Below are 21,297 nucleotides of genomic sequence, written 5' to 3'. Positions count from 1 at the left end.
AAGGTCTTTAGACAATTCTTTACTTTGTCTCTTAATTCATTTACAATTCAGAAGGCCACATCCATTTTTTAACTATTGTTCTTTGTTTACCAAGGCTTATTTGGGGGCGGGATAGTCTTTTTTTAAATATATTTTGTCCAATCTACTAGATCAGTTTCCTCTTCCTTGGTTTTTAAGTATGAGTCTTATATTATACAAATTTGCAAGGCAGAAACGTGTTTTTTTCTTACATACTTTCTTTAAATTCTCTCTTTGATGTGTTTAGTAGGAAAGTCCTTCAGGCAGTAGTGTCTGGTATTTACTGTAGGTGCCTACCTCATGGACTCCACATCTTGGGTATTAGTACCCAGGAGTAATGGCTCATGGACTCTTACCACCTTATGAAAGAAAACTAAATTTTAGCTTACCTGATAAATTAATTTCTTTCATGGTGTTGAGCATCCACAAGACCTGCAAAATTTTATTTTTTTACTTTGTTTTTCTGATGGTAGTTCTAGTTTGCACCTCTTTTGTCCCTGCTTTGCCCATTCTTACCTTTCTGCGTCTACTTGCTTGGCTCGACGTCAGACTGGAATACCAGAGATGTGAGAGGGATTAAGTACTTTGAGAGCTTTGGGAATCTTTGCCTCTTCCTCGTAGCCAAGAGTTGAATCCCATGAGTAATGGCTCATGCACTCTCACCACCATGAAAGAAATTAATTCATCAGGTAAGAAAAAATGTAGTTTTTTAGTGTGCTTAAATGTTTTAGTGGCATTAAACTGTGTATAAAAACAGATTATGTCTACCTCAAGCACTGAGGGTTCACAGTTCTCAATAATCAATTCATTAAAAATTTAATTTAAAAAAAATAGCTGAAATTTCCAAGTGTCATGGCTTTAGATACTAATCTGTAGTTGGTACTGATTAAAGAATGATTATTTTAAAATAATTCACTTTTGAGTAAAGTGGATTATTAAAATAGAAAAAAATATCAAATGATAATAATGATCAAAATAAGGTTACTCCTTTTTCAGTATTGTATCTGTCTGTCTATCTATTTTTCTGTCCGTCTGTCTAGCTATATCTATCTATATATCTATCTATCTTATTAATCTATAAGTATTATTAGTTTTTTGTTCTATTAAGCCTCAATTCATGGTTTAGTAATTTACATTTTATAAGTAGATTAGTATGAGCTATTTATATTTCCAGTCCTGTTATGAAACTAATTAGTTCCCATAACTTTAGTTAACTTCATATAAATTAATTAATTCTTTTTTCTTTTTTTTTTTTTAGTATAATGTTTACCAAAGTTAAACTGGAACTGGTACATAAAGGACCGGAAGACGCAATAGTGACATGTAGACATATGTTATTCATTTGGCAGAAGCTGTTTAATTTTTCACAACTGAGGTAAGTTGGTAATTTGACATATCACAGTACATATGTGTGTGCATGCATGCATATGGTGTGTTCAGCATAAACACTAATTTAACACATTGTCACAACATTATAAATTCAGTGGAAAATGATTACTAAAATTAAACACTAGGTATACAATATACATAGTATTTACTGCATATATACGTATTGCTCTGTTCATATATATTTATTATATTAATAATATTGCACTACATTATAATTACGTAATAATTCATTAATATTCTTAAAGGGACACTGTACCCAAATTTTTTCTTTTGTGATTCAGATAGAGCATGACATTTTAAGCAACTTTCTAATTTACTCCTATTATCAAATGTTCTTTATTCTCTTGGTATCCTTATTTGAAATGCAAGAATGTAAGTTTAGATGCCGGACCATTTTTGGTGAACAACCTAGGTTGTCCTTGCTGATTGGTGGATAAATTCATCCACCAATCAAAAACTTCTATCCAGAGTTCTGAACCAAGAAAAAAAGCTTAGATGCCTTCTTTTTCATATAAAGATAGCAAGAGAAAGAAGAAACAATGATAATAGGAGTAAATTAGAAAGTTGCTTAAAATTGCATGCTCTATCTGAATCACGAAAGAAAAATTTTGGGTTCAGTGTCCCTTTAAGCCAGTATGATTGAAGAGCTTAAGAAATGAGAGCTTATTTCTATACATGCCCATTCTAACATTTATACATAGCCAAGCAAATATTTATGCATTCTCATACATACTGTTTTTTAGTCCATAAAGTGCAGCCTTGTGTCAGATTTAGAGTATAAAGGTAAAGCTAGATTCCAATATCAACAAGAGATCAAACTTTATTGCCTTATTTTATTACTTCAACTAGTGGTAAAATTTGCCAAAAAATCAAAGGACCAGATTATAAATGAAACGGTTATGTGTGAGCGAAAAGGGGTTCATCGCAGGTGTATGCACGCATTATAAGTTGAAAGTACACACGAACGTTGTGTCGGGATAGCGCATCCTCGGAGCTCTGGTTAACTGTTTCACAAAACAAAAAAGTGTCATAAAGTACATCAAACATTACAAAGTAGAGTTACACGCATAACAACACTATGATAAAAAATGTAAAAAAATATTGCACAAAAAAGTTATAAGGTCTCAAAGATATGAGATATAAGGTCTCAAAGAGGTGTTAGGAAAAAAAAAGGCAGGCAAAGGACTTTAATGCCGAGATACATACATATATATTTCTAAAGATGTATATGTATGTGTGTGTGTGTGTATATATATATATGTTCATATGTGTGTACATATGTATTCATATGTGTAGACATCTATAGAAGTGCATTGGAGCCCTTTGCAGTTAAAGGGACAGTAAAGTCAAATAAAATCTTTCATGATTTAATTAGGGCATGTAATTTTTAACAACTTTCCAATTTACTTTTATTACCAATTTTGCTTTGTTCTCTTGTTATTCTTAGTTGAAAGCTAAATCTAGGAGGTTCATGTGCTAATTTCTTAGACCTTGAAGACTGCCTCTAATCTGAAAGCATTTTGACAGTTTTTCACCACTAGAGGGTGTTACTTCATGTGTTTCATATAGATAGCATTGAGATAACATTGAGCTCAGGCACATGAAGCTCCTAGGAGTCAGCACTGATTGGTAAAAATGCATGTCTGTCAAAAGAACTGAAATAAGGGAGCAGTTTGCAGAGGCATATATACAAGGTAATCACAGAGGTAAAAAGTATATTATTATAACTGTATTGGTTATGCAAAATTGGGGAATGGGTAATAAAGGGATTATCTACCAACAAAAATTCTGGTGTTTACTGTCCCTTTAACTAGATGAAAACATGACAATGCATATTTATACAATATTCATAATTAATAAAGTGCTATACTATGTATTTACTGTAAGTATATCACATTCCAATGTACTGCACATAGCAGAATATGTTCTATGTATTTATATATATAGATATTCCTATATATATCTGTATATATCTATATATAATTATGTGTGTGTGTTTGTATATATATATATATATATATATATATTCTGGAAAAGACCTGTGAGTGCAATTCTTGCTGTTTGTTATATATAGGTATAGATATTTAATTGTACCAAATAAAACATATTCTGCTATGTGAAGAACATTGAAATGTGAAATATTCATATTTTCATGTTGGGTTAGTGCACGTGACCATATGCGATCAGACTTGCGCGCAAGTAGGACGTCTAAAAGTGCCCCAAATGCCTTAAAATGAAGGGCATTATAGTTTTTTTATTAAAAAAAAAAACTCCACTAGGCAGTTTTGGGTCTTTAAAGTTGATGGGTGTGGGGTGTGTGTTCCCATAGACCGCAATGTAAATATATATGTATATATATATATATTTGCACTATATTTGCGCTCCACTTGTAATCTGGCCCATTATGTGTAATTTATTTCTATTCACAAAGGTTATATTATGCAATACTGAACATTGATCATGAATATTTTCATTAACAGTGAAGATCCTTTAGAGATAAAATATATTGGTATCTCTTTTATACCTATTGATGAGTAATTTATAGGTATGCACATACGTTTATCTGGCAGATACTGGAAATTAATTATGAATATTTTCGTTAACAATGTACATTGTGTATCCATTTTGTAAGTATATGAATTCTCTGCTTATTCTGGACATGAATTTACAAGTCAAAAGAAAAAACCCACCTAAGTAGGTAAAATAAATACCTTTAAGTACAATTAGAAAAAGAATTTGACTGTGATATAAGTATTTAAAAATTAACTTTTATTAATATAAATTATAAGAACAGACAGCTATGAAAATTTGCTTCCATGCAAAATTTTAAAACGCTACTGGTCATGGAAGTATATACAATTAAATTCAAACTTTATTAGTTGCTAATTAGAGGTTACTGTGACTATATGCTCTTTTGCATTAGTTCAAATGTCTAGCGTATTATATTGTATCATTCACCAATGAACTTACAAGCTCGGTTTAAAGGGCTACAACTTTGTTGCAGATAGTACTGTTGAACAAATAAAATCAGGGCGAGAAATATTGTGCAGGTTTGTATATCTCACTGTAATAAAATGCCCCAATTAATTAATTGTGTGTATGCTAACATATATAGATATGTACTACATACTGATGCTTATGTCATGTACAGATTTATAACTTTGTATACATTTATGTATAAGTTAATATATTTTAAGAGTTCTAATATCCGGACTGATTATCTTTATCCTTCAAGAGATCCAGAGTTTGTTCTCTTTGAAGCAGAGTTTTCCTTATTGACCAGCATTTCTATCACGTGTTGTCAATGATCTTTCAGAGTCGGTAGCTTTTATAAAAGAATTTGGAGGATATGGGAATAATTAATCCCAGTACCAGTGTCATCCTCAGAGTCAAGGGTTTCACTCACTCCAATCTGTTTATTGTCCAAAGGGACTTACAGTTCTGTCCTAGATTTAACAACCCTAAACATGTTTGTCAAGGTTCCCATTTCTATAATGAGAATATTACGGACAATGTTATACTTTATCCAAAAGGGTCAGTTTATGGCTATTATAGACCTCAATGATGCATATCTGCAAATTCCTATACACAAGGATCACGTTTAGCTCCTGAGGTTTGCATATCTGCAAAACACTGCCAGTTTGCCACTCTGTGTTGGGTAGAATCTTAGCGGTGTTCAGAATTCAGGGCATTTCAGTTGCACCATATCTGGACGACATACTAGTGCAAGCCTACTCCCTGTCATTTACTATTGCTCATACTTGCAAGCATCTATTTTTCTTCAAGACAATGGTCGGAGAATCAATGTACAGAAAAGCTTATTATATCCTGCCATAAGGGTAGCATTTATAGGAGTCATAATAGACTCAATTTTTATACATGATGGAACTTTGCAAAGTAAAGATTAAGAGGTTGTGTCTCCCCCTACAAAAAGGCTCTATTTCCATCAGTAATTTATTGCATGGAACCAGTGTTTTTTATGGTAACTGCTTCAGATGCAGTTCCTTTTGCCCCTTTTCACTGGAGGCCTCTTTGTTTGTCTATGCTACTTCAGTGGTCAAAGAATTATCTACATTTGGAATAACAGATTGCTTTTCCCTTGCCCATAAGACAATCTATTTCTTGAGGACACAAAAAATTTTTTGGGGGGGCGGTCTTGGTTTCTCGAAGAGCACAAGGAGTTTGATCTCCTCTAGAGGCAAGGTTACCAATTAACATTCTGTAACTTCGAGTGATTCATCAGTCTTTTCAGACCTGGCCCCTATTGAAGGAGGAAAAGTTTATCCATTTCCAGTCGAACAATATCAGGGGGGAGGCCTTCATAAATCACCAATGGGGGTATCCGAAGTCCACTGACCATGCAGGAAGTGTCTAGAGACTCTGTCTTAGGCAGAAATAAATAATTTCTCTCTATCGACAATTCACATGCCAGGTGTACACAACTGGGAGATGGATTATCCTAGCTGTCAATCAATCCACCCTAGAGAGTGGTTTCTCCATCAGAACCCTTTCGATCGCTTAGTGATCAAATGGGGCTTACAGAAAATAGATCTGATGGCCTCTCACTTAAATCACAAGTTTTCAAGGTATTGTACAACATCAAGAGACCCAAAGGCTCACATAATAGACGCCTTGGTATGTCCATGGGATTTTTCTTACAGAATACCTGTTTCCTCTGTTTGTTCTTCTTCCATAAGTTATTGCTTGTTTCAAACAGGAGTCAGCATCAGTGATCTTAATTGCTCCAGCCTGGCCCTGCAGGACATAGTATGCAGATTTAGTGCAGATGCCCTAATTTCTTCAATGGATTATTCCTCTAAGACAAGACCTATTGTTGCAAGGTCCTCTTTTACATCAGGATCTCAAATCTCTAAATGTAACGGCATGGAGGTTAAACGCCTAGTTTTGAGACATAGAGCTTTTTCAATTCGGTCAATGAAACTCAGATACAAGCAATAAATACTGTGACACAAAATATGTTCCTGATGTTCAGACTTTTGTCCAGGTGTTAGTATTACAAGGTTCTGTCATCTAGGAAATTGCTTTTTATGTTAACAATCTCTTCTACAAGGAGAGTTTCTGAATTGTCAGCACTGTCTTGTGATTCTCCATTTTTAATCATTCACAAGGATAAGGCTGTCCTTGGTACCAAATATGTTTTCCTTCCTACTGTAGTTTTTACGGAAAATATCAATCAAGAAATTGTTATTCCTTTTTTGTGTCTAGATCCTTCTAACTCTAAGGAGCGACTGTTACAGTAAAGGACAAAAAGCTACTAAGGTAGCGTTGGCTTCTTGGCTTAAACAAGTGATTCACAAGCCTTAGTTGGTTGCGGGAAAGTCACCTCCTAAGCATATCACAACTCTTCCTACAAGAGCAGATGTAACATGGAGGGCTTTTAAAAATGATGCATCTTTGAAGTAGACATGCAAAGCTGTTGCATGGTCTTCTTTGCATACTTTTTCCAAATGTTTTGATGTTTTTGCTTCTTTGCAAGCACCTTTTAGTAGGAAAGTTCTTCAGGCTGCGGTTTTGGTTAATTATGAACTGCCAGAAAAAATTGTCCCACCCTTTCTGTAACATAGACCATCTGCTTGGGTATTAATCCAATATGTTATGGAGGACTGTGGACCATCATCATTTTACTACAGAAAACAAAATTTATGCTTACCTGATAAATTATTTTCTTTCGGAATGATGAGGGTCCACAGGCACCGCCTATTTACATTTTTGGGTGACAGTTCTAATGACACCTCTACAGACTTTATTTGTCTTTCTTATCTATATGTTATCTATTCTCTACTCGGCTATATGTTAAACTAAGAGAGAGAAGGGAGGGATTTTAAGCTCTGATATGGGTTCTTGACCTCCTCCTATTGGCGGTAAATATATCCCATATGTTATGGAGGACCGTGGACCATCATCATTTCGAAAGAAAATAATTTATCAGGTAAGCATAAATCTTATTTTTCCTTACAAATTTTTAAGCTTCCTATACCTGTGATAAATAAAACATTTTTAAAACTTTTTAAAATAATATTTTTTTGTTTTAAAAAACATGTGTCAATTTTACTTATATGAGCAGTGAAGGTCCGTATAAAATATAGTAACAAATTGATGGGACATCTAGAACACAGTTAATAAATAGTTAGTGCTGAGCTAAAGACTGCACCAGAGAGCTACTGATCCTCCAATACATCAATGTTTCACCTTCACGATATGTGTTTGAGGCCAAAAATTGCTTTCATGCTTATTTTGCCTCCTGATCTTTCAGGCTCTGGCAAAAAAACTGTAAGACCCTGACCTTCAGAGATTTTAGGAAATTTGGTTTCCATCTATTTTCCATTTAAAAAAAAAAAAAAAAAAAAATTAGTTATACTCCAGACATTCCATAAAATGTGGATGGTCTACTTCCTGTTGTATAACCACTGATCACCAGGTCAACCTGCGCCAGGCTATGCAGATATTGGATGTTTTGGTAGGGCTGCTAACTGTAGGACCTGGCTGTATCCACCCTGTTTTTAAATATTCTACATTTCCAGATTACTCAACTGGATAGTTAAGTTTTCATATTGGCTTTGAAGCTTTAATTTACTGGTTCATCCACGAAACTGTACAGTGGTGCTGCACACTCTTGTTGGTCCATCTTTTATCCACTGTAACAAGGGAAATTATAAATATTTAATATTTAAACCACCCTTTTGTTGGTAGTCTATATTTTTATGAGGCTATCACAGTACAAATGATAAGAATATTTTCCATAAGCACAGCATTTTTAAGCTTCTTGCTAAATTAATCATTTTAGAAAAACATGCCATAGAGCAAACAAAGGGAAAATGTATTTAAGTATTTTATAACACATACATTTGACTTTATTAAGAGGTCTATGTGGTCTAGAAAAACAAAGCAGTTTAAAATAGCTTTTCATTCTACAAGACTGGCAGCCACTTGGAATAATGATCCTGTTATACTGCTGTGAAAATCAACGTCATTGTCTTGAACTGCACATGTTCACAAATTTTTATAATTTATATTACTGATGTTTTATTTGTACTTATACATTTAGAAAAAAATGTTTCAGGTACCCATGATATAGATCTTTAACTCAAACAATAACCTTCACCAGGACAGTTAAGCCAATATGGTTTTTAAGAAAAAGATCACATGCAGTAAAGACAAAAAAAGACAGTTTATAAAAAATTAAACTTACTTGCTCAGAAGAGGATAGGGAAAATGGAGAACCCAACAGAAAGTGACAAAGCATTAAATCAGAAAGGCTAAAGTTCATGCAGAAGAGAAAATAGCACAGTCAGTAAACAATGACAAAAACCTCTTTAGATATATCACTGAAAATAGAACAACTAAAGGAGGAATAGTAACACTACAAACTGATAAAGATAGAGTAGTGGAAAGAGATTTAAAAAAATAGCAAATTGTCTAAATGATTACTTTTCTTCAGTCTTCACAAGAGATTGTAAAAATTGTAAATGAAGTTAAATTATATTGTGATCTTACTTTAAATGATAATGGACTAGATTACAAGAGGAGCGCTAATTTATAAATAACCAGCCATTATTAGTGGTTTGTTATTACTACCACAAGTTTGCAGTAGCAATTAGCGCTTATAAAATTAACCAGAGATCAGATCTCTGGTTAATTTTATAAATGTCCCCCAAATGCCCCCAAACTTAAGTGTTAGTTTTCTTTTCTTTTTTAATGTAGTTTTTTTTTTTTTTTAACCTGTACGTAAGTGCCTTTACATTGCAGTCTATGGGAACTGTGTGTTCCCTGTAACTGTATATACACATAGTAACACATAAATAGATATGTATATATTAATATACATATATATTTACATTTGCTGTCCATCGCTGCACGACTTACCCACTTTGTTGCACTACGTTCTCATGCCGTTTCTCACAGCATGAGAAAGAGGCTATCATTGGAGCCTATGGAAGTTTACTCTCATGAGCACAATAATTCTGCGCAATGCGAACACAAGGTTGCATTCGCATTGCACCTCACCTGTTATACCAGCGCACATTTGTGTGTGCTTGTATTACTAAGTGGAGCACAAATATCGCTTTACCAAAAGCAATATTTTGCACTCAATTTATAATCTGGCCCAATGTGGGTAGTACTTGTAACACTGGTAACAGGAGTTGTTATGGATAACTGCTATTGTAGTCCCTCTTCATAAAAAGGGTAGTAGGGAAGAATTTGGTAATTAAAGGCCAGTCAGTTGACCTCAATTGCCGGGAAATTAATACAAACTTTTATAGGAAAGACTTTTGTCTTACTTTCAGACAAACAACTTAGAAGAAAAGACACATCATGATTTCACTGCATGTCAGATTCATCTAATTGATTTCTTTATAGCTAAATTAATTGACCAGGGAGGAGCCATAGATGTAGCGTATCTAGACTTTAGCAAAGTTTATTCCACACAAACCAGTGTATTGCCTTGGAGTACATGCTAAGATTGTTAAAGGGACAGTCAACTCCAAAGTGTTTATTGTTTAAAAAGAAGTATAATACCTTTATTACCCATTTCCCAGTTTTGCACAGCCAACATGGTTATATTAATACACTTTTAACCTCTGTGATTATCTTGTATCTAAGCCTCTTTTGCCCCCTGATCACATGGCTATTTATTTATTATCTATTGACTTGCATTTTAATCAATTAGTGCAGTGAGCACAATGTTATATATATGTCCCACATGAACTAGCAGTCTCCTGTTGTTAAAAGCTAGTACAAAAAAGCATGTGATAAGAGGCTATCTGTAGTGGCTTACAAACAGGCAGACATTTAGAAGTTTAAATGTTCTAAAGTACATTAATATAACAATCTTGGTTGTGCAAAGCTGGGCAATGGGTAGTAAATGCGTTATCTACATTTTTAAACAATAACAATTTTAGTGTTGACTGTCCCTTTACCGTAAGTGGGTAGATATCTGGCTTAAGAATAGAAGGTAGAGGGTTTCAATTAATGAAGTACATTCAAATGAGGGGTCAGTTACTAGTGGTGTTCCCCAAGGGTCAGTACTTGGCCCTGTTTTGTTTAACATGTTCAGCAGGGATATTGGTAGTAGGCTCTAGGGGAATGTGTGCTTGTTTGCTGCTGATACAAACAATTATAGCAAAGTTAATGTTTAAGGAGGGGTGGCTCAAGTGAGCTGTGATATTAGAAAAACTAGATGAATGAGCAAATAAATTGGAACTAAAATATAATATTACTAAGAGAAGACTTATGCATATAGGGTCCAAAAACCCAAAGGCAAATTACAGTTTCAATAGTACATTACTGACTGTAACTAAAGAGGGAACAGAAGTTGGGAATTATTATTTCAGATTATTTAAAAGTTGGTAAACAATGCAGAAACGCAGCCAGTAGAATTGGGAGAGGAATTAGCAGAAAAAATAGCAAGGTTCTTATGCCACTTTTCAGATAACTAGTTAGGCCTTATCTGGAATATTGTGTACAGTTCTGGAGACCATGGCCCCTATTTAACAAAGGTCTTGTGGACCTGATCCGACAGTGCGGATCAGGTCCTCAAGACCTCGCTGAATGCGGAGAGCAATACACTCTCCATATTCAGCATTGCACCAGCAGCTCACAAGAGCTGCTGGTGCAACGCCGCCCCCTGCAGACTCGCGGCCAATCGGCCGCCAGCAGGGAGGTGTCAATCAACCAGATCGTACTCGTTCAGGTTGATTTCCGGCGATGTCTGTCCGCCTGCACAGAGCAGGTGGACAGGTTATGGAGCAGCGGTCTTTGTGACCGCTGCTTCATAACTTCTGTTTCTGGCGAGTCTGAAGACTCACCAGAAACATGGGCCGTCAAGCTCATTTCAGAGCTTGATAGATAGGCCCCCATATCTCCAGAAGGATATAAATAAACTAGAAACTGTCCAAAGGAGGGCTACTAAAATGTTACTTGGTCTAAAATATAAAACGTACAAAGAAAGACTCTAAATATGTATAGTTTAGAGGGGAGAATGGAAAGAGGTAACATGATGGAAACCTTCAAATATATGAAGGAACTTAATTAAGTGGAAGCTGAAAGCATTTTACACACAAAAAAAGGAATACCAAAACAAGGAGCCACAGTCTTAAATTAGAGGGTAACAGGTTCAGGAGAATGTATGGTTAATTTGTTGATTCATGGAATAAACTTCCAATAGATGTGGTAAACCCCCTTCTGATTCCCTCAAAATACATACAGCATTTGTCCTATTTTTTGGATTCTAAATAAACTCTTAGGGCTCCATTACTCCCTGAAAATAGTAACTAACACCTAACGCATGCGCAATATCTATCTACCTCCTGAAAATAACTAACACCTAGCGCATGCGCAATTTCTATACCTGTCAACCACAATCCCCCACCACAAGATCTAATAAAGTATATTAACCCCTAATCCGCCATTAACCCACATCTGAACTAATAATAAAATAATTAACCCCTAAACCGACAACCCCCCACCACACAATATGCCTAATTAAACTATTAACCCCTAATCTGCAATTCACCCACATCTCAAACTACATATTAAAACTATTAACCCCAATCCGCCATTAACCCACAACGCAATAAACCTATTAAACTATTAACCCCTAATCCGCCAAACCCACACAACTCAATAATGCTAATAAATCTATTAACCCCTAACCCCCCTAACATAGAACCCCCTAAATTAACCCCATTACATAAATTTAAAAAAAACAACTAAATTACAATTAAAATTAAAAAAAACTAACATTACTTTAAAAATAAAAAAACTAAGTTTAAATTAAGCTAAAATTACTGGAAATAAAAAAACTAAATTACCAAAAATAAAAAATTATACCTAATCCCTATGAAAATACCCCCCCCCCAAAAAAAAACACACCCCCTAATCTAATACTAAACTATTAATAACACTTAAAATGGCCTTTTGTAGGGCATTGCCCTAAGTTAAACAGCTCTTTTCCTTAAAAAAAAAAAACTAAGTCCCCTCTCTAACAGTAAAACCCCCCACCCACCAAACCCCCAAAATAAAAAACCTAACACTAAAAAAACCTAAACTACCCTTTGCCCCTAAAGGGGCATTTGTATGGGCATTGCCCTTAAAAGGGCATTCAGCTATTTTAAGAGTGCCCATAACCCTAATCTAAAAAAAAAAAAAATATTAAAAAAAAAAAAAAAAAAAAAAAGCCTAACTCTAACCCCCAGATAGGTACTCACGGTTCCTGAAGTCCGGCGGCTAAGTCTTCTTCCAAGCGGCGACCGGTTCCTGAAGTCCGGCAGTGAAGTCTTCTTCCAAGCGGCGACCTCTTCTATCTTCATCCAGGACCATGGAACTGAAGAACGGCGACCGCGGAACTGAAGACCGGCGACCGCAGAGCCATGGAGCGCGGAAGATCCTCCGCGTATGATCGCCGCCGTACCCTGAATAGTAAATTCAAGGTACGCTATTAAAAATGGCATCCTTTGAATTCCTATTGGCTGATTTAATTCTTCAAATTCAATCAGCCATTAGGATGAGAGCTACTGAAATCTTATTGGCTGATTTAAACAGAACCCTGCGCCGTATATGTAATCTCGCCCTTAATTCCCCCCTCATCATAGAAGTATATCTTAATTAAAAATGTATTTTCCTGTCAATGCAGTGTGTTACATTAAATCAATCCATAAATCTATGTTCTGAAACAAAATAACAACCAGCCCTTTCTTCATACTGAGTTATGTGTGCCTGGGATTTGGTGGACATTTTGGTTCTTATCTGCCATCAAATTCCATGATTATATGTTTCTAAGCCAGACCAGAACCCCAAGCCATAATTTACTCTTAGCTGTTCATGCATTCCCAAAACTGCAGTTAGCAATTAATACTAATCCTATTAATCCTAATCACAAATCTCTTGCAGCCCAATTAACCACAGCTAACAATCACCTACCTAATGTATTTACTGCATGAGGGTATTCAAAAGATGTCTATCCTTTAAATTCATCACACAGACAAACTAACACCATCAGTCATGTGGAATTGAGGTTAAATGCCCCTATGACAACAGGTGATTGTTATAGAAATGATAATCAGGTTTTTTATGTTATGTTTTTTTTTTATGTTTTTTATGTTATAGGCTTTAAAAATGCTCTAGAATCCCCATCTAAACACCACAATTGGAGAAGTGATAGGTAATATTTAATCACAATTGGGGGAGTAACCCCCTTCTGATTCCCTCAAATACATTCAGCATTCATCCTATTTTTTGGATTCTAAATAAACTCTTATTTCCCCCTCATCATTGAAATACATCTTAATTAAAAATATCTGCCTGTCAATGCAGTGTGTTACATTATGTCTGGTAGTCAGGGATTTAATAAATCCTTAAGTCTATGTTCTGAAACAAAATAAAAACCAGCCCTTTCTTAATGCTGAGTTACAGTAATCCATTTACTACACTTGACTTTCCTTGTACAACAAGGTCTCAATTAGTTCTATATGGGTAGTCTAAAATCTTTATCCTAGCTTCAAGGCATATTATTTATAGCTCAATGTTGCTTCAGTTAAAAGAGTTTTAAAATATAGTCTATAATTAAGTGGGTTAGTTGAGACAGTAGGTTTTGCTGTATAATGACTTTAAAACAAACATATATTTTATAATGTTTAAATTAATGTGCCCCTTTGAATATATACATAAATTTAGCTTTTAAAGTCTTTCCCTTCAATTATTTTTAAAATGTTATAAAGTTATTTATACTTATTTTAATCCTCAAAATGAATAATATGCACGAAATGGTTCTGTTCGCTTTGATTCAAAAATTCAAAAGCTTTATAGACAGGGGGTTACTAAGAACTAGGTCAGCACAGTCATGCTGATCAGCCTCTATTAGTAAGAGCAAGTGCAGCAAACAAAGGCAACAAAAAGAGGGGATATTAACACCATTGTTGTGCGAGAAAAGCCACAACCCACTCTCTGTTTAATGGATGATTCATACTCTGGCTTCACTGTGCACACACCAGGAGAGTCCAATAAACACGGCGTGACTAACAGCCTAATGTAGTAGGATTAAACACTCTATTGCCAAATAACAATGTCTGTTTTATGCAGTTACAGGTAAATAATTCACTTTGTGAAAGAATATAGTTATGTCTGATAAGATAAATACATTATAAATGGTTTGTTACTGCTTTTATTGTAAGTGATACAAGTAACTTACGATGTAGACATAGGTTATTATATTAGTTTTTCATGGTTGGTGAATCGTTTGTGCTTATCTTGTCAGCTGTATTGCCATTTCTTGTTATTGTAAAGAAACCCGGACAGGTGGTTGCAAAACCTAATGTTCCAAATATGTGTGCAACAACAAACCGCTCTATGGGTAACATATACTGTCAGCTACTGAGACACTGATTGTGTCAGCCATAGTGACAGAATGAGCAGCTAATACGCTTCACTCTTAAAAATGAATTTTATTGAAACTAATAAATTGAATCTTCTGAACAAACTGTGTTCTATTTTTATATGACATACTAAAATAATACAGGGGGCAGTTTTCCGAACAGCAATTATTTTTGATGAAGAACAGCTGCAGAATTAATCTAAAAAAAAAAAAATCTGAAAAAAAGAACGCTGAACAGAAGCACGTTTTTTTTTTGTTTTTTTTCTCAAATACCATTCTCTGCTAAAAAATATAGTTCTTGCCTAGGAGTTGTGTTAATAACTGTATTATGTATGTATTGCTTTTCTACCCAAGGTAAGGCATTCATTTTTATCCGATAATTGGCAGCTAAAAATAACCATAATCGTAAAAATAATTTATTTATTTTTTTATTCCATTTAAAGCGTTCTATTTTCAAATGTACTTCATTCTCTTGGTATTCCTTGTTTAAAAAGAATACTCACATATCCTACATTAGTAGGAGCTAGCTGCAGATTGGTGCCTGCATACATTTGTCTTTTGCGATTGGCTAACTAGATTTGTTCATCTAGCTGCCAGTAGTGCAATGCTAATCCTTCAGCAAAGGATAACAAGAGAATGAAGCACATTTGATAATTTAAGTAAATTGGAAAGTTGCTTAAAATTGTATGATGTGTCTAAATCATGAAGAAAAAAATTTATTGAGGTTTCCTGCCCCTTTAAGGACCTGTTGTACGCACAAACATGCACTTCCCATTAGCCTCAAAATTAAACTAAAGAGCTTTAACTTTACATTTCTTTATGCAGATAATATTTAGCATGTTCTTAGAGTTTACTGTCCCTTTAAAGTAAGATTAAAATGAAAAATATCTATTAGACATATGAAACAGCATAAACTACACATGTTAAAAATATATATATTTTGTATGGAAAAAGTTTTAAATTTGGTCTCAAGTTATCAAGACATACACACACCCCTAGAGGAAGAATGTTCACTGACTAATAAGAAAAAATATAGTGGCATTCAACGTATCAGTCTTAAAAGGATGAAAGACCTATTTAAAAACAGAACCACAGTTTCTAATTATAATCTAGATAAAGTCAGCCTATGTATAGTCATGTTTATCATTTTTTAGGGAATATTAAGAAATTGATTTAGGTCAGGTAGCAAAAGCAATAAGCCACTGAAAATAAGTGTGCATTATGGCTGTGCAATTACTCGCATGATGCAAGTAATAATGACATGAGGCTATGCAATATCTGAATCGCAAAACAAAAAAACAAAAAAAACAGTCTGAAACGACTTCCTTAAAGGGAGTCTACTCCAGAATTTTCATACTGTAGTTTAAAAAGATAGATCATCCCTTTATTAACCATTCCCTAGTTTTGCATAACTAACACTGTTATGTTAATATATTTTTTACCTCTGTGATTACCTTGTATCTAAATGTCTGCAGACTGCCCCCTTATAGGTGTGCATTATCAGATGTTTTAAGGCAGCAGGTGAGAGGTTGTGTTGTTTGGGATTTGTTTGACACAATTGCAAAGAGGCGGCCTTCAAGGTCTTAGAAATTATCATATGAGCCATCCTAGGTTTATCTTTCAACTAAGAATACTAAGAGAACAAAGCAAAAATGGTGTTAGAATTAAATTGGAAAGTTGTTTGAAATGACATGCCCTATTTGAAACAAGAAGGTTTTCTTTGGACTTGACTGTCCCATTATATATTGTAGCATCAATGCCAAGCTGTGTTAACAGTAGAATAAATTACACTCCCAATGGGTTCTAAAGAGATAAATGTAATACAATTATGATTGCCCATTGTTCTCTCCAAGTATTGGTGATTGTTTTAAGAAGAAATATAAAGTAAATAAGCAAGTATATGTACACAATGTGATAAAGTAATGAGATATGATTATACCTACAAGCTCCATGCATTTAATTAGGTTGTGGCTTCAAAATACAAAATCATCTATTTAAAATACACAAATAAAGCTTAAAGAAACAAATCTCATAGTATACTGTCCCATTAACTATTTGAGATGCTGCTTAACCCCTTAATGACCACAGCACTTTTCCATTTTTTGTCCGTTTGGGACCAAGGCTATTTTTACATTTCTGCGGTGTTTGTGTTTAGCTGTAATTTTCCTCTTACTCATTTACTGTACCCACACATATTATATACCGTTTTTCTCGCCATTAAATGGACTTTTTAAAAATACCATTATTTTCATCATATCTTATAATTTACTATAAAAAAAATTATAAAATATGAGGAAAAAATGGAAAAAAACACACTTATTCTAACTTTGACCCCCAAAATCTGTTACATATCTACAACCACCAAAAAACACCCATGCTAAATACTTTCTAAATTTTGTCCTGAGTTTAGAAATACCCAATGTTTACATCTTCTTTGCTTTTTTTGTAAGTTATAGGGCCATAAATATAAGTAGCACTTTGCTATTTCCAAACCATTATTTTTCTAAATTAGCGCTAGTTACATTAGAACACTAATATCTTTCAGGAATCTCTGAATATCCATTGACATGTATATATTTTTTTTAGTAGAAAGTATTGATCTAGGCCCATTTTGGTATATTTCATGCCACCATTTCACCGCCAAATGCGATTAAATACAAAAAATTGTTCACTTTTTCACTAATTTTTTCACAAACTTTTGGTTTCTCACTGAAATTATTTACAAACAGCTTGTGCAATTATGGCTTAAATTATTGTAAATTCTTCTCTGGGATCCCCTTTGTTCAGAAATAGCAGACATATATGGCTTTGGCGTTGCTTTTTGGTAATTAGAAGGCTGCTAAATGCCACTGCGCACCACACGTGTATTATGCCCAGCAGTGAAGGGGTTAATTAGGGAGCATGTAGGGAGCTTTTAGGGGTAATTCTAGCTTTAGTGTAGTGTAGAAGACAACCCCAAGTATTGATCTAGGCCAATTTTGGTATATTTCATGCCACCATTTCACTGCCAAATGCGATCAAATTAAAAAAAACGTTAAATTTTTCACAATTTTAGGTTTCTCACTGAAATCATTTACAAACAGCTTGTGCAATTATGGCACAAATGGTTGTAAATGCTTCTCTGAGATCCCCTTTGTTCAGAAATAGCAGACATATATGGCTTTGGCGTTGCTTTGTGGTAATTAGAAGGCCGCCAAATGCCGCTGCGCATCACACGTGTATTATGGCTAGCAGTGATGGGGTTAATTATGTAGCTTGTAGGGAGCTTGCAGGGTTAATTTTAGCTTTAGTGTAGAGCTCAGCCTCCCACCTAAAACATCAGACCCCCTGATCCCTCTCAAACAGCTCTCTTCTCTTCCCTCCCCCACCCCACAATTGTCCCCGCCATCTTAAGTACTGGCAGAAACTCTGCCAGTACTAAAAATAAAAGCTATATTTGGGCTTTTTTTTGTGGCATATTTACATATGCTGCTGTGTAGGATCCCCCCTTAGCCCCCAACCTCACTGATCCCCCACCAAACAGCTTTCTAACCCTCCCCCTCTGCCTTAATGGGCGCCATCTTGGGTACCCAGTTTAGTAACAAAAAGTATGTTTTGGTTTTTTTATTGCCCTTTTCTGTAGTGTAGCTTCCCCCCCCCAAGACCAACCCCCCACCCCTTCCAGAACCCTTAGATGATCATTTATTTTTTTAAATATTTTTTTTTTTTAAACGTTTCTTAACTTTTTTTTCTGCAGTGTAGTGGTTCCCTCCCGCTCCCGTGCCGTGCACACGCCCGCCCGCCGCCCCCCGTGCACGCGCGCGCTCCCGTGCGCGCCCCCATCTGTCCCGCCCCCCTCCACTCGGCACATCGATGGCCGCCCACCCACCTCCCAGACTTGCTCCCACCCACCAACGATACCGGCCACCGATGTCCGGTGCACAGAGGGCCACAGAGTGGCTCTCTCTGCATCGGATGGCCAAGGGGGGTTATTGCAGGATGCCTCGATATCGAGGCATCACTGCAATAACCGGAAAGCAGCTGGAAGCGAGCAGGATCGCTTCCAGCTGCTTTCCAGACCAAGGACGTACGCCACACATCCTCGGTCATTAACTGCATTTTTTTTAGGACGTGTGGCGTATGTCCTTGATCGTTAAGGGGTTAAATGTATGTGTTTGTTAAGGCTTTCAGGGAGTTACGTTGATTTTTTAGTTAGTGCAAAGGTTGCTGCACCTGCAATGTGTGGCGAGATGAGAATGGAGTAGATTTTCTGAATTCTGCGTGCGTAAGTCCTTACGCTGTATATTGGATACCAAATTGCGCGGTTGTTCTATGTTAATCTATTGGAGTAAAAAATACAGCCGACGGGTGAAATATACGCTCGTAACTTGTATGCTATGCCGTATATGTAATACCAAAATTGCGTAAAAACGGCAGCGCAAGCTTTTGAGGGTGACGCCGCATATGTAATGGAGCTCCAAGAGAACAAAGCAAATTTGATGGTTAAAGTAAATTGGAAAGTTGTTTTAAATTACATGCCCTATCTGAATTATGAAGTTTCATTTTGACTAGACTGTCCCTTTAACATGTCACGTCAGTCACACAAATGCTCCAGTCCAGCCCAGCAGCAGCACTGATAACTCCTCCGGGGGGGTGGACCAGAAGCATCACATCAGTGTCACAGCATGTAATGCTGCCGCCGCCATATTGCTTGTCTTGTGGTTTGTTGCTCCAGTCCTGAGGTGTGCACAGACAAGTTGGTGGCCTAGCAGTGCTCTTTTCACTGCAAGGGGAACAAGCTGCTGTTTTTTAATGCAAAATGTATGTTTAAAAAATATTTTAATAAATTGCAATTAAAATCACAATCACAGCATTTTATCAAAAAAATCTTACTAGTTTTTTCAATATTACACAGTCCTAGTGTGCATATAAATAAAATAAAATCTAAATAAATACATTTTATCTTAGTTTGATAAACTATTATATCATTTTTTTATCATTCTTAATCCAAAAATGACAAATATATCAAATGAAAAGTACCTCTCTCGACTATGTTCTCAATTGGTTTTCTCTACCACCCTGAAGCTAGGGCTACGCTTTCCCCTATTTTCTTAACTGAATGGCGCACTTCCTACTCACACTCAATATTGCATTAAATATGCAACAATGATAATATATCCCTATTAAATTTCATTACATGTCCCCTCTTCAAACTAGTTCTTGTTGGCATGGGTGTGTTGCTGATGGACACATCTGGGCCGCGATCCGATATACGGCGCAGGTTTCGGCGCAAGCGTGGAAACCTGCACCACCCGTAGTTTCAGCTCGCAACTCGAGCTATCTTATATACGGCGCCGTCAGATGCTAAAGTGCCTTAAGTCTGACAAACCAGCGATGTCCAGAAATCTGTGTAAGTACAAATTTCTGGAGTCGCCAGTGACTTACTGCACTTTAGAAACTGCCGCCGCATAAAAAACCTGACTAAGTCATTAAATCTCCCATTACTGTCTAACACGCCTCCCAAACCTAGCCCGACATGTATAACCCTCTATCCGCAATCCCCCCTCTCACTCCTAATAATAAATATATTAACCCCTAAACCGCTGCTCCCTGGACCCCGCCGCCAGCTACATTATCTATATTACTCCCTAATCTGAGCCCCCTACACCGCGGCTAGCTACATTAAATGTTTTAACCCCCAATGTGAGCCCCCTACCCCATTGCCACCCACATTAACTATTTTACCCCCTAATATGATCCCCCTACACCGCCGCCACCTATTTAAACTATATTACCCCTAATGTGAGCCCCCTACACCGCCGCCACCTATTTAAACTATATTAACCCCTAATGTGAGCCCCCTACACCGCCGCCACCTATTTAAACTATATTAACCCCTAATGTGAGCCCCCTACACCGCTGCCACCTATTTAAACTATATTACCCCCTAATATGATCCCCCAACACCGCCGCCACCTATATTAAATTTTTTAACCCCTAATCTAATCCCCCTATACCGCCGCCACCTATATTAAAATTATTAACCCCTAATCTAATCCCCCTACACCGCCGCCACCTATATTACATTTTTTAACCCCTAATCTAATCCCCCTATACCGCCGCCACCTATATTAAAGGGACAGTCTACACCAGAATTTTTATTGTTTTAAAAGATAGATAATCCCTTTATTACCCATTCCCCAGTTTTGCATAACCAACACAGTTATAATAATATACTTTTAACCTCTGTCATTATCTTTTATCTAAGCCTCTGCAAACTGCCCCTTTATTTCAGTTCTTTTGACAGACTTGCAGTCTAGCCAATCAGTGCCTGCTCCCAGATAACTTCACGTGCACGAGCACAGTGTTATCTATATGAAATACCTGAACTAACACCCTCTAGTGGTGAAAAACTGTTAAAATGCATTCTGAAAAGAGGTGGCCTTCAAGGTCTAATAAATTAGCATATGAACCTCCTAGGTTAAGCTAGATTAAGAATACCAAAAGAACAAAGCAAAATT

The 21,297-nt window shown here is 35.9% G+C and overlaps 1 protein-coding gene across 1 annotated transcript in view; it reads left to right on the top strand.

The window, feature by feature from the left end:
- The window catches only part of TTC7A (tetratricopeptide repeat domain 7A), a 1,159,252-nt gene that overhangs the window by 836,636 nt on the left and 301,319 nt on the right, over nucleotides 1-21,297 (top strand). Inside the window, exon 16 of the mRNA XM_053712237.1 lies at nucleotides 1,277-1,393. Within this exon, the coding sequence (XP_053568212.1) occupies nucleotides 1,277-1,393 (117 nt within the window). The remainder of the gene's footprint in view (nucleotides 1-1,276; nucleotides 1,394-21,297) is intronic.

This window comes from Bombina bombina, chromosome 4 (genome assembly GCF_027579735.1).
Source record: "Bombina bombina isolate aBomBom1 chromosome 4, aBomBom1.pri, whole genome shotgun sequence".
NCBI classification, from domain to species: Eukaryota; Metazoa; Chordata; class Amphibia; order Anura; family Bombinatoridae; genus Bombina; species Bombina bombina.
This window is presented reverse-complemented; position numbering and strand designations above follow the sequence as displayed.